General features: G+C 41.9%; 1 protein-coding gene across 1 annotated transcript in view; it reads right to left on the minus strand.

Annotated features, from left to right (window-relative positions):
- The window catches only part of vcanb (versican b), a 38,374-nt gene that overhangs the window by 11,518 nt on the left and 12,064 nt on the right, over window positions 1-14,792 (minus strand). The window contains exons 7-11 of the mRNA XM_044174387.1: window positions 11,964-12,887; window positions 6,411-6,595; window positions 4,731-6,147; window positions 3,352-3,465; window positions 3,118-3,231 (exon numbers count right to left, since the gene is read on the minus strand). Of these exons, the coding sequence (XP_044030322.1) occupies window positions 3,118-3,231; window positions 3,352-3,465; window positions 4,731-6,147; window positions 6,411-6,595; window positions 11,964-12,887 (2,754 nt within the window). The remainder of the gene's footprint in view (window positions 1-3,117; window positions 3,232-3,351; window positions 3,466-4,730; window positions 6,148-6,410; window positions 6,596-11,963; window positions 12,888-14,792) is intronic.

Below are 14,792 nucleotides of genomic sequence, written 5' to 3' on the forward strand. Positions count from 1 at the left end.
CTGCAAAAGCTTTCTGGCAAAATAATAGAGCAATTATCTGTTTTTTTCTCCGTCTTTCCACTGGCAGAAAACTACGAGAGGACAGCTGTGTCTGTGGTTCTCCATCTACTGCCGCATGTATCAGGATGGATGTAACACACAGTAATCTAGTCGATAGTTCACATCTAAGTTTCTACATTACTGCGTACATGGATGCACATGGATACACCCTGCAGACTGGGAATTTGAGTTTGGGGGATTTCCACTTTCTATTCAGACCAGGCACCGACAGCGACGAGAGAAGTAAAAACAGTACGGTGAAGGTTGACCAGCTTGGAAATAAAAACATTTATCATTTGTATTTTCTACCCTTATATAATCTATTTGAATGTAGGTCAAGTCTTCTTTGTTAATGATTATTTAGCAAAGATAAAAAAAAATGTTTTGCAAACTGGTTTTAATTTGATTCTCCAATAAAATATGAATATATAAAACTGGTAAGAGCTTTACTAAGCAGTGGTGGAAAGTACCCAAATACATGAAGTACAGTTTTGAGGGGCTTGTACTTCACTTGAGTATTTCTATTTTAAACTACTTTCAACATTTAAGAGGTAAATATATTAAATATATAAAAACCTAAAATACGATGCACTGTTACACAGAAAATCAACAGAATATACAATTGCTAGAATCATTAAAATGCTCGTATGTTAATGCACCAGTAATGATTATGTATAAGTATAATATTTAATCATGTGACTCTGACAGATGCCATTTTGCCGGCGTAGAGTAGCAGCAGTGGGAACTTTTACTTTTATACTTTCATTCAATTTTGCTGTTAATACTTTAACTTGAGAAGAGGACTTTAGAGTATTTTTACATTGTGGATCTGAGTTCTTCTTCCATCAGCTGTTACTGTGAGAAAAAAAATATGTTGAACTGTAAACAATGACATATTTAGTATCATCTGAATAGATATAAATACAGAAATGTGTGGAGTAATAAAGTATATGAAATGCATGAAGCTTGCTTCCCTGTTTGATTTATTAATGTGCGCTCTCACCCCTTAATAATCTGACCAAAAGCTGAAGAAATGATTGTAGGCAGCAAGCTGAATAAAATTCATAGAAAACAATTCCAACAAAACTTTAACAATTCATTTTTTACTACTCGAGAAATAATACCGTCTATTAAATCTGCTAAATCTGCCATTAGTTCAGTGTTACGACTTACAATAACAACTAAACCCCACTATAAAAAAAAGAATGTGGCCTTATCATTTCAATTTTTAAATGTAATAAGATCTTACTTTTGCTCAAAGAATACTGGGAGAGACATCTTAAACTCTCTGAAAGCCGGTAAATTGTCATGGAAAATATTAATCCTTGGAGTCTGTTTGTGTGCCTGAACCTCGATTAGTTGCTGAGTAATGGCAGAAATATTGGACGAGAAGCTGGAACTAATCTGCAGAGAGCCAACACCCAGTGCTGGAGGACGGCTGAGCTCCGAAGGCTGCCGTGACTTAAGACTACATGCTGCATCCACCTGTGAGCACGCGTGTGCGTGTGCGTGTGCGTGTGCGCACGGGGAGATATTGCATTTGTTGTAGATTTCCTGTACATTTCTTTTTCTTTAGAAACTTGGGCCTCTATTTTTTGTAGCTTAGGCCAACATTCCTATCAGTGATAATAACACAGAAAAGAAGCCAGACAAATGATGAAACACGAGCGGTCAAGACGATCAGACAGGTTGGAAACAAACCTCCAGGTTAGACAAACTTATCTGGAAGCGGAAAGGAAGTAAAATTATAACTCACACTGTCTGTTGTAAACATCCGTCAGTTCGCAGACCCACTGACCTACTGTACAGAACCATTACAGACACTTCAGGTCTGCTCACTTTCAGTTTTACCTCCAAATGAAGTGGTTTAGATAATCTGGATCAACTCTGGGTTTGTTTCCAATTTGTCTTATCATCTGACTGCTCGTGTATCTTGGCTTTTATTTTTTGATGCCACCATGTTCCCAGATCCCAGAAACTGGACTTTTTAATTCAAATCAATGTTTGAAAAAGTAAATATTTGATCTGTCTGAAGTGCCTTGTTCTCCAGCAGGGGGCGCTCTGACCCATTGCAAGCCCTGTTTGTCTCTGATAAATTAGGCTATTATTGTTCTCTTTGCTGACACAAAAGCAAGCCATGCTGACCAGATGATTACGACGTCAAACCGTCTGAGAAGACAGCTAAATTGTAGATACTGGCGAGGCTGTTTGTTGGCGTTTAAAAACTGTGGCAGAGCATCCACACGTCATCGCCACATATGTGGTGTAGAGGCTTGGTGACCTAGGGACAACTTGCAGGGCCAGTTGGTGGTAAACTAGTGTAGCCGGGGAGCTAACTGCTAATACGCTAGCTAGCTGGGAACATGCCACTACTAGTAAGTCACTAATGAGCTTGCTAACTGACAGTTAGCTAACAGGATAATAAGTTCACAGCTTATTCAAAAGATGTATTTGTACTATTGACTCCTGTCTCATTACTGTCTAAAAACCATTCCGCGTTTGCGGAGCAGTTTTTACTACAGCAGGGGAGGTCAAATAAACGTGGATGGTGCAACGCAGCTAACTAGCTACAAGAGCTTCCTCCATTTTGTACTCTTCGGCTCTCTGAGGTCAGCACCGTCATGATGGCTTGCTATTGTTCAATGGCGCAAATTTACATGTCAAATCCACTGACTGCTGCGATTCCATTAAAATGAATTTGATTTCACAAAATGTTGCAGTTTTTAATGCTGGTGTTTGACTTGGCCTTTACTAAAAATGGAAATCTGAAGTCACCTGTCGTCACTCAGTGAGGCAGCCGAGAAACCACAGATGACTGGAACCACGCCAACTGTATAACGTAGTTTACGATGAGGCTATGTCGGTTGCGTTCAAGTTAATTCAAACAAAAATAATGTTAGTTCTCGTTGTTCCAACTTGGTCACCTGAAAAAGTGACGCCCTACTCTGCAATTACCTCATTAAGCACAATATTATTACAGCCGATAGGAAAACTACTACAAAAATAAGCAGTACAGCCCTGATTTTGTGAATTTTTTGCGTGACAGTACCACTTTGTCATTACTCAGATGCAGCTGACCTTGTTCGCAGAGCTCTCCTGCGTAGCTGGGCAGGCAGAGACAGGTGAAGGAGTTGACTCCATCCAGACAGGTGGCTCCGTTCAGACATGGGTTAGACTGGCACTCATCAACATCTGCAGACACAACCACACACACCTATATTATTCCACACCATCCATCTGTCGGTATGGGGTCAATGTGGTCAGTTAAAAAAGAGCACATGGCTCTGTGTGCTTGTGTGCATATATGTGTACCTGTTTCACAGTGCTGGCCAGTGTATCCAGGTGCACACATGCAGGTATTTTGTGCTCCTTTTATGTAGCAGGAGCCTCCATTCTGACACACGCTGATTGTGCATGGCAGGAGATCTGCGCAAACGACACAATGCAAATAGAAAGCCATTTATCACACCAGTAACTGCACGCTCAATCATAGCTTAGCAACAGTTAACTAGTCGCAGCAGGTCTGTCACTGCTTGTATTTCTCCACATGTTGAAGCGATGTACATGGAGCTGTAGTAAAAGAGACTCTGTATACAAAGAGTTTGGAGGGTCGTGTCTTTTTTTTCAGTCTTTACAAAACCAAAAACACAAGAGCAGAAGTGTAAGGAATGGATTTAACAGTGTGTTTTGTCTGCTCTAACATTAGCATGCCCGGATAACTAGCTTACTACATACCTAGCGTTACTTCCAAAGCCAAGGAACATAACATTAGCAACTACATTATTTTGTGGGGTTACAGGTTACAGGTAAAAAGCCCATTTCAGGTCTGAAACACAGCTAGCACTGTGTGGTAGCTGGTCCAGGATGCTACAATATTAAAGTTTAGGCTAATGTTAGCGGCTCTCACTGTTCTGCTCTGTACTTGATATAGGGAAGTTTACACTCCGGCACCTCCAGCCAAACTCTTTACCTGAGATAAGATTACGTTAGAAAAACTCATTGGTTAGTCCTCATCCTAAAGGTTTTTTTCTATGGTAAAAGTGAAACATATTGTTTGTAAATACGAACAATAAAGCAAAAGTTAACCTCTGTGCTGCTTGTGCAAGTATATTTTTCTATAGCAAGCATCCAAAAAGGGTTATGTTAAAACAAATACAATTTTAATCACATTTATATTTATTCTACTTAGCTCTACCCTGCAATACAAGCGCAATGGTGCTCCAGTATTTCCATGTCTTATACACGGATCATTAACTGGTGAGGATGCTAACTTTTTGCCTGGGACCTGTTAGCTTTAGCATAAGTCTGTTAGCATATCATATATGTAGCCATCAAGTCATCATATTTATTACCTTTTTAAAACGAGTCAGCTGGAAACATTTAAGTCAGCCAATGGCAGTTTTCAACCAAATCATAAAGTTAGCATTAATTAGCTAGCTAGCTTCAGCTGATCTGCTAGCGACAAAATCAACAGTTCCTGTAAAGAAATCAGAAGCTGCTTTTCTTTATTTGTGTCTGACATTAAAGACTCTTTTTTTAAAATTACAATGAGTTTTAATGGCAAATCTGCCAATAATAATTGTAAACTGTATATGTGCCGTGCTAGACTGGAAAGCTTGATAGGCGTAGCAACATTAACTAAGGGGGGGCGGCTTAGCAAAGATTCAGTTTGAACAATGAAGTTCATGTACCTCTGACATTCACAGTGCTGGCCTCGACAGAAACAGCTGAGTAAGTGCCATCCTCTGGTTGCTCTGTGGCCAGGATCTCTTCTGGTCTCCGAGGGCTAGACTCCAGAGGAGGGATCTCTTTGTCGTAGTCAAAGTCCTCTGGTAGATCAGTGGCAGCAGGGTCAGGGATCAGAGCCCACGCGGGGACGAAGTGGGTGCTGGGGTCGAAAGTGTACAAGGGCGACGTAGTGGAAAGTATCGGCTGGCTTACATGTGGCGTGGAGGTTGTGGTGGACTGCTCAGTCTGGTCTCCGTAAAGCTCGGTGTGGTGTGGGGTGTGGTCTTCAGGGGTTGTGGGTGCATGCTCGGTGGTAACAGCGGGATGTTTCTGATCATCTGTGGCAGCAAGAGAGGGGTGCGTGGAGTATTTTGGTGTGCTAGGTTCTGAGGTTATGTCCTTAAAGTCTGTAGTGATTGTGGTGGTTTGGTCTCCAAAAGTCACAGCTGCCACATCTGGTAAAACAGTAACAGTGACCTCTTTAGTGAGGTCAAACAGCCCACCCTGTTCCCCAGAAACCTGCCCCTCTCCGGACAGCTGCTCTGCACCTGAATCTGTTTCTGTGAGCGTGTCAACAGCAGTTGAAACTACAGGCACTTGTGTGACTTCGGTACCCACTGCAGGTTCAGGCTGCTGGGTGTAAAGGGTAGAATGAATCGGTGGTAGTGTACTGGTAAACCTGGGCGTCTCTGGTGGGTACACATCTTGTCCTGAAGACTCGTCTTCTCCAGAGGCAGACCCTTCAAAGTCTTCCATCTGTGTGGTGGTTTCCTGAGACTGCATGTCTGGGATAAAAGTAGGAAGCTCCGTCCCCCCGATTTCTGTCTCATCAGTCATCACACCGGACTGGCTGTCTGCAGCCGGGGTGGGCAGAGCGTCGTCTGCAAAGCCCTCCTGCGTAGCACCGGCCTCGTCATCATTGCTGCAATTCACAGAGCCTTCCATGTCATCCTCGTAGGCGGAGACCCCATCAGTCACCGGCTGGGAGACACTGGGAGACACTGGGCCTGATGGTGTGGTGGGTGCTGGTGATGAGACAGGGAGTGTATGTGGGGTCGTGGTGGTGGTTCTTGTTGCTGTCTGATCACCTGGTTCTTGAGTTTTTACTCCCTCTATGTCAGTGTCAGTAAAGACATCAGGTACTGTGTCGGCATCAATGCCAGAGCCTGTAACTACATCTGGGTATGTATCTGTAGGATGGGTGACTATATCACTGGTTTCCTCTGTAGTTGTCTCCTTTGTGTGGATTTCTATGTCACCGTAGTCAAAGAGCGTCACGCTCTCCTCCTCTTTTTCTCCCACCTCTTCTACCCGAACAGGAGTGGCCGTCTCAAACTGATCTCCTCTGGCTTCCTCCGGCCCCTCTGGCTGAAATGTCACCTGAATGGATCAGAGAAGGATATCTAGGAATGAGCGCAGGATTAATGTCAGCTGTCAGTCATCTAAATCGTCCTCTAGGTGTCCACTAAAGGAATCTCACTGTGTTCAACATTTAGCTGCTCATCTTAAGCTAAACCGGTAGCTGCAATAATAAGTGAGGAAGACGTGATATGATGAAGAAAGGATGGACAAAACTACAAAGATTAGAGCCATTTTAAAGCAGAATTATCTGTTAATTAAAAACTCCATTGTGTGGACGGTACCTCATGTTTTCCATTGACAAAGCTGACAGTTGGAGGCAGGTTGATAGGAGGGGGCTCGAGAGAGTCTCCGCTGCCCTGGACAGCTTCACTGGTCACCTGGGAAAGGTCAGAGATCTGGGGGAAGTGGGACTGGAAGCCACCGATGCCGTTCACAGGCTGGTTCAAAATGTCCAGGATTTGGTCAACTAGAGACAAACAACAAACGGTAAACAAGAAGCCAAGTATAAAAGTCAAGTAAACCAAATATAGACCTTATAGCAATAGAGATGACAGTTTTGTTTGTTTATTCTTCCATTGATGCACCTTGACAACATTTTGATGTATGAATTGACAATATAATTGTGTCTGCAATAAACAACATCTAGGCCTGGGTAATTTTCCTTACGGATACCTTTTTCTGTACCTTGCTTTGAGTTAAATAAACATGTTTTCCAACGAAACACTTTCACTTCCTTTTTATTTAACAAAAGAAGTCAAACTCTCAAAGAAAATTAATCAGCAATTACAAAACCACCAGTTTGTCTGGTTTCAGCCTCTCCAAGGTGAGGATTTGCAACTTTTCTCTAATTGATCTCAGTGTAAACTGAATATCTTATAAGCCCTTTGAAGACGTCACTGTGGGTTCGTTTGGGAAAAAAACGATTAATCGATTAATTGAAATGATCAACAGATTAAACAATAATGAAAATAATTATTAGTTGCAACCCTAAACTTATCAAATGTTAAATGTTGTGTAAACCCAAGCAGCTTTATCTCAAATTAGTCTAAATGAAATTAGCAAAATTATGATTTTAATCAATAAATATCAGATTAAGGAGTAATTTAACACGCTGTCTTAGCTTGAACCCTTTTGCAAATTAAAGAAATGCATTTGAATCTTGACACACTGCAGATTTTTCGGGGTCTAGAGGACAGAAATACTGGATTTTCTCTGGAAAAACAAAAGTAACTTATCTTATAATAAACAAACTGGGACCAGGATCAATTGACAGTGTGATAAAGTGACTGTACGTGTAATTTACTAACTCAAAAAGTGGATTTAGTGTTAAGTTAGTCTTTAAAGAAAATGTAAATATGACTAAGAATCTAACCTGGCATCTGCCAGCAGAGTTCAATACTTGGTGCTACAGACAAATTACGGTCAGTCCCAAAAATGTTCTGAGGTTCGATACCCAGCCCTAAAGACAAATCCTCTTTCTCGGTTCAATATGTCAGTTGCTGTATTCCAGCAGAGCAGCTCATGTCTGATGTTTATTTAAACGAGCCAAAGTGCATATCTGGATGGTTAACAGTCAGCTTATGATGAAGGTCTGTTGGTGCCGGGGGCTGCTCTCAAACAATGCACGCCTGTGTCTCTTCGTTAAGACTTTATGGTACACATGGAAGCTATATCGTGGGAACTGGAGTAAAAATGTGCAAAACATGACGCAAACACAGACCTGAGTTTAGTTATCTTGTGTGAGGACGAACAGAGACACGCTGTGACCGGAGTGGGAGCTCCTCTTTGAACTGGATAAATATAACTAGTTAACCTGCGTTAGCCACAACATGTCGCCCAAGTCAAAAAAGCCTCTGTGTGACTCGGAACTTGATACCACACGAAACAGGAAGCGTTTTCATTAAAACACTCAATGCTTCAATCTTCCTAATTTCCTCAAGACGTGGAAACAGTGAGTCGGCGGACCTCACACAAACCAGCGGCTGCTTCATATGATGATATATTACCTTTGCAACAGAATACGCCTTCAACATTTCAATAATAAACACAACTCCTGGAAGATGGCACCACTTGGCTGGGGGCTAATAAACACATGAGCGGCGTAATTTGAGTGAGCGCATGGGTGTGTGTGTGTGGAGGGTGGGGGCAAACTCAGGCACGGGGCCTCCCTTGTGCCTTATTATCAGTCTTTCCCTCATTAAGAAGGTTAATGGTATTAAGGAGGTTGCTGATTGCCATGGATGCAATCGTTTCACTTGTTTTTTCCTGTTTCTCAGACATGAACTGCTCACTGGACCAGCCAGTGGTGGACTGTAAGTACATTTACTCAAGTTCTGTACTTGAAGGAATAGTTTGACATTTTAGGAAATTTAGATGAGTTAGATGAGAAGAGTGATGCCATATCTGTCCATTCATTGAGCAAGTTAGGCAACTGCCTGGGGCCCCCACCTAAGAGGGACACAACATGAACACACACCATAAACAATACCAGCAAAGACTCCCATGTTATCTGTACAGTCAGAGCACTCCAGAGCACTCTGAATGCTAAGTTTCAAAGCAGAAATCCTTAAAATTGTAAGTAAAAATTTCAATTTTATACAGAATTTCTGTAAAACGAATTCAGCCGAAACAAGAGGCTTTCCATTATACGTATATGTATATACACATATATATTTATTTACTTCTATAATTATTTTCCCCAGAATGTCTTTAACGTTTTGCAAAACCAAAAATATGACTGAATGAATTATGGGTTTTCATCTCATGCTCTCCAACATTTTGGTGTCACTGATAAATGAACTGATAAATTATATTTAGCTCGTTGAATCGGAGGTTGAAAACAGATCCTGAACTCATCGTCAAACTGTCAAAAAGAAACCTGTGGTGCAGGTTATATTTTCTCAAAGCATTGCTTTGTGTTTTTGCTGACCTCCAGTGGTTTAACTTCCCACCTTGCTGCAGTGATGAAGAAATGTACACAAGGGTGTTCCAGTACGCCGTGACATCACTGTTAACAGTGTAACACTCAGCTACTCTTTAAGTAGTATGCAGCTGTATTATGTCAGGAAAACTCAAAACGAAAATATAACAAATATTAGATCAGACTCAGTATCAGAAGATATTTTCTATTAAAAGATCAGGATAAAAAACACGATCATGACCTCACTACGGTACTTTTTAGTGAGCCCTTTAACCAGACACTCAGACTTTAGGGCCCCCTGAGTCCTTGGGCCCCCGGGCCTGCGCCTGGTAAGCCTGTTCAGTAATCCATCCATGGTGGTAATACAACTAATACAGACAAATGTCAGGAAAGAAAGAGAGAGTAGAGATGGTTGGGGAAGATTAGTTATGGCAATTCAGGCAGCCGCCTAGAGAAAAGACAATTAAGGTCAACTATTTGTGGTTTGTTGTCGGCTCTTTCTACAGATATTTAGACCTGAAAGTTCAACACACAGCTATTTAGACATGCCTGCTAAAGAGAAGGGAGGTTAATCACTCCATTGGACCACCACTGTGTCTTTGTGTGTGTGAGAAAAAGAAATAAAGGTGAAGTGAGTAATTTGCTCTGATATATTTGACTATTCATGAGGCTCTGCTGCTTTCCCACTGGAGACACAGTGATGTGTTTACAATATGTTTAGCTACAAAACTGGCCCAGCAGAGATGACTGACTTCATAACTTTCCACATCTGGCTCTGCAAACAGTGTGTGTGTGTGTTCGTGTGTGAGAATCTGTCAGCATACAAGGTAACAAACTATTAGCTGTTTCCTACAGAGACAACAAACAATCCTAAATCAGCTGCAGCAGATTACTGTAAAGTCCCTGACAGTACAATGTAACAAACATGAAAGAATAATGCTCTCGGTGAAAGACCGAACAGTTTAGCGTGAAATCTGAGACTGTCGGGTCTCAAAGCACAAAAGGTTTGTAGAAGGAGCAAGGGGAAATACATTACAGCAAACTGAAGTGGAAATAAGGGTTGCGGTTCAGTCGAGGTCAGAGATGTCTAGCAGAAGACCGGTGTGAAATACTGGTCACCGTCAGCCAACGTTCTGCAGTAATCACACTCTGGAGGTCTGTTTCTAAATCCCACAGCATCCATGCTGAGGTTTGACCTGCCAGCAGTGTTTCTCTATTGAAGTTGGTTTATGGTCAATGTGTTATACCAGTGGGCAGTTTACTTTAAATCACGTCAAGAAAATGGCATGAAAATGGTCAGATTTTCTCTTTAATTTGGAATTTTAATCTCTCCAGAATGGAAAAGCCCCCTGAAACAGTATTTAGATCGTCCTGAGATCACTTTTATTAGAAATTCAAACTACTGTTTTACATAGTAATTTGTAATGACCTGTCCGAATTCAAAATTCACAGTGTGTAAGGACAACAGGCCCTGCCATGTACTCCAATGTGTGGTCTGTCTAATTTATTGATCCACTTGTCCTACCAGTAAACCAGTCTATTGTTGTTGTCTTTGTTAACGCAAAATGGCAAAAACTAGCAAGAAGTAAGTAAGTAGAATTTTCGGATTTTGGATTCAACACCACAGATGGAAAAAGGTGGATAAAGGTTTGCTGATTTTGCGAAAGCACAACTACCTTACACTAACGTGAGCTTGTCATTCAAGCGCGGGAGCAGAGGCACCGCGGATTAACATAACAATGTTAAAGTGAGATAATGTGACTTTTGCTAGACAGTGACCTCTGTGGCCACGGGTTACAATATTGGCATATGCTAAAATGTTGTGTAACTTTGAAGCACAAGTAGAGAAGACTCAATAAGTCAGCAAACTCACTCTGTAATGTCAGTTACACAGCGATTCACTAACATCAGCTAACATTAGCCACCATAAGCTAAGTGAGGCTGTAACAGCAAAACCGGTAAGTGTGATGAAATGAGCATTTTATGGCTTAATTCTAACTGGATTTGTTCTACAACGCAGTGAAGGATTAGGCTACGTGGGTTGCATTTGAAAATTTATTTAAACAATGAATAGTTCAAATTTGCTCAAACGAAAAAGGTACATACAGGAGGAGCTTTCAGTTCCTACACTGCACAGTTAACAGTGAACCAGTATGTTTTTATCCTTTTCCTTTTTCCTTCCTTGTCAGGAAGGAGCATAAACCTGACGACTGAGTAAATACACCAGACAACACATTGAACCACTGCTCAGTAACCACTGGAGTTCTGGAGGTAGATGACCTCGAAAATCCCACGAGAACGCCAACTGTCACGTGTTCTTGTCCCAAAACAAACATGGATGCCAACCAGCAGCTTGTTTATATATATATATATATATATATATATATATATATATATATATATATATATATATATATATATATATATATATATATATATATATATATATATATATAGGCCACAAAAAAAGGCCACAAAAGGAGGAGAGAAGCTCAGAGTTCGGTGAGATCCTGGATGGAGAGGCGTGTAGGACTGTAGAGCCCACAGAGGGAACCGGAGATGACTGAACTAAAACGATGCTAACTTCAGGTAAAGCTGTTTATTTACAGGGACGTCTCCCTTGGCGACACACAAGTGATGCCATCAGTCGCCGACATCAGTCACAAGTATCAAACATGTTTTAAAAAATGTATGAGAACGACTGGCAGCGACTGGATCTGAAGACTTCAGCTTAGACTCTTTACATATCACACCCTACATGATTTTATCTGCCAACTGTCAACACCAACTGACCCAGACTGGAATGGACCCGGTCCAACTGACCCAGACTGGAACGGACCCGGTCCAACTAGGTCCCATCAGTTGTCACAAATCGGATTCATCATCGCCTCAACAGTCGTAATGTGTAACTCACCTGACTGATTTTGGTCGTGCACATTGACGATGATGAGATGGAAAGGTGGTTTGGCTGATGACTCCCCATCTACAGGAATGGCCACTGATTGGTCGGGGGCAAACGTCGGTGTAGCTCCAGGGGTGACATCTTTAAATACAACTGCGGGTTGTTGCCCCACCTCTTCAGTCCTAGCTGGGAGGCCTGGTTCTGGGGTGAGAATTTCTGAAATGACCACTTCTGGAGTGATCCCTAGAAGCTGTGATGGTCTTGATGTGGTTTCTATCCCCAGCCCCGGTCCAGGGGTGACAAGCTCTGGCGTGATCTCAGGAAGCTCTGCTGGTCTCGAAGTTGTTTTCACGCCGAGCTCCAGCCCTGTGGTAGTCTTTATAAGCCAACTTGGACTCGGTGTAGTTTCCACCCACACCTGTGTCGGGGTCACCACTGCTCCCACCTCAGCCCCACTAGAGCTGTCATCGCTGCTGCCTCCCTCCCCGCTGCCGCTGCTCTCACCTCGGCCTGATCCCGCCTGGCCTCCCACCTCTCCCCCATGGGAGATGTCAAGGTGTGCGGTCTGTGAGCGGGTGGTGGGTAACGGGGGGAACTGTATGGGCGACAAAATGTCTCCTCTGACTGGTACCGACTCTACCTTGTGTGAGTTATTGAAATCTTCAACCTCATAGTCGTCAAACGTTGGAGTGGGGTTCACAAAGGCTGTGGTGTGAGGGGAGGTGCGGTCTGTCCCGTGTTGGTCTGGTGAGGTTGTGTGTGGTCTCTCTGTTGGTGAATATGTGACAGGATCTGGTATTCTTGTTTGAATTTCAGCTCTTTCAGGGTCTAAGAATGGTCCCGGTGTTGGAGTGAGGGAAGCGGTCGTGGGGCTGTCAGGTTTGTGTGCAGCTGGGGTATTCGGTGGACTCGTAGTAGTCGGCTCTGGTAGTTTAGCTGTAAGAGAGAGAAACAAAGAAGAGAGGGAGGACGTTTTAAAACCTAAACCAGTGGAGAGTTCAGCAACTGAGATTTGCATGCTAACATGCTAATGTTTGGCAGGTACAATGTTAAACACAAAGTGCAGCTGAGGCTGATGGGAATGTCATTAGTCGAGCAGGTATTTGGTCATAAACCAAAGTATTAAAATGTTGACCTGATGATGGCGCTACATGAAAAGTCAGTGAATGACCAAAGTGATCACAATTCCTCCTATCATCTATCCTCTGGGCACCATGAATGTCTGTACAGAATTGTATGCCAATCCATCAAATAGTTGCTGATATATTTCAGTCTGGTTCTTCGATAAAAAGTCAAAAGGTACGCAGATGCAGCTCCGATTCGTGCCTCTGAATGGCTTCTTCTCCATAGCAACGGCAGCCATGGCTCATGGGTATTGTAGTATTTAGAGCCATCCTGATGGAAAAACCTGACCTCTCAGAGAATAAGTTGAGAAAACCAATAGTTACACCCATTTTGCAATTCAATTGACTTTAATGGACGTCACCCCTTCTCTGTTGAAGTAAATCATTTCCTTTACACCTCCCCAACTTTGCCTTTTTCCACCTCACAGGTTGCTGAGGTTTCTTAAAGTCTGGTCAGTTTGTATTTCCATCATTCTTCCCGTAACAAGCTTCATGAATGCTTGAGATGTTAAGAGTTCTTTCTGATATCCATGACCATTGTACTAAGTATCAGGTCTGGTCATCAGAGTCTCAAATATCTGATGTCCAAGTGGCAATGAATGCCACATGAAAGAGCTCAAATGGTTTCTGCCTGAAACTACATATATAACTTGATATATCGTGTTAAAAATAATAATGGCTGCCTAAAGAGGTAGAAAAGCAACCTAAAAACTTGTGGTATGCTTTGGGAAATGCTCCAGTTAATCAGACATATCCAAGAAAAAATATTTACAGAATGAATCAGTATTGTCATGATTCATTAAAAAAATAAAACTGTACTATCTGGAAAATGTTGATCATGCTGCTGTCAGACTGCTGTTAGCTTACGGCAGGCTATAAAAGGAAATGTAGCAGCTTTGATTTTTGAAACATGAAGTCACCTGTCAAAAATAAAACCATTTCAGGCCTGGAGACTGCTGTGCCAGTGGTGTCAGAATAACAGTCACTAATGAAGGTCTGAATGTGGGCAGAAATGTATACAATAATTTAATGGAAATGATGTCCGAGCAGAGAAGATTTTACTGGCTAGCTAACAGACATACATTTATTTTCCACTGTAGCTTTCACAGTGAACTGGTTTCTCTTGCTAAAGCCTGAATCCATCTTTTTCTTTCTTCTCTAAACACACATTATTTACAATACTGAACAGACCATAAGGCTTTTGTTGTAATGACCTCTCCAAAATAGCCTGTGATGCTTGCAAAGATTTATATCTCATTATGATGGAATACATACCATATGAGAAAAGACAGGTAATAGGACTCCTAAACACACATACAATGCTCTCCTTTGTGTAGGTCTAAGTGCTGAGTTCATATAGTTAGTGACTTGGGAGTAAGCAGCAGGCTTTGAACGTCACTGACATAATGCTTTAATAAACTCTGCGTAATTGACTCCCCTCCATCCCTCCCTGCTGGCTGTCAGGGGCGAGTATGGACGGATGGGAGGGGTGGGTGGGTGGGTGGGTTCTTCCTACTATAGTCTCCTCTTCCTCGTGCACGTACCCAGTGGTGGAAAGTAACTGAGTACATTTACTCAAGTATTAAATACAATTTTGAGGTACTTTACTGGAATATTTCTATTTTATGCTACTTTATACTTCTATTCCACTAAATTTCAGAGGGAAATATTGTACTTTTTACTTCACTAAATTTATTTCGACAGCTATAGTTACTTT

This window comes from Siniperca chuatsi, linkage group LG18 (assembly GCF_020085105.1).
Source record: "Siniperca chuatsi isolate FFG_IHB_CAS linkage group LG18, ASM2008510v1, whole genome shotgun sequence".
Taxonomy (NCBI): Eukaryota; Metazoa; Chordata; class Actinopteri; order Centrarchiformes; family Sinipercidae; genus Siniperca; species Siniperca chuatsi.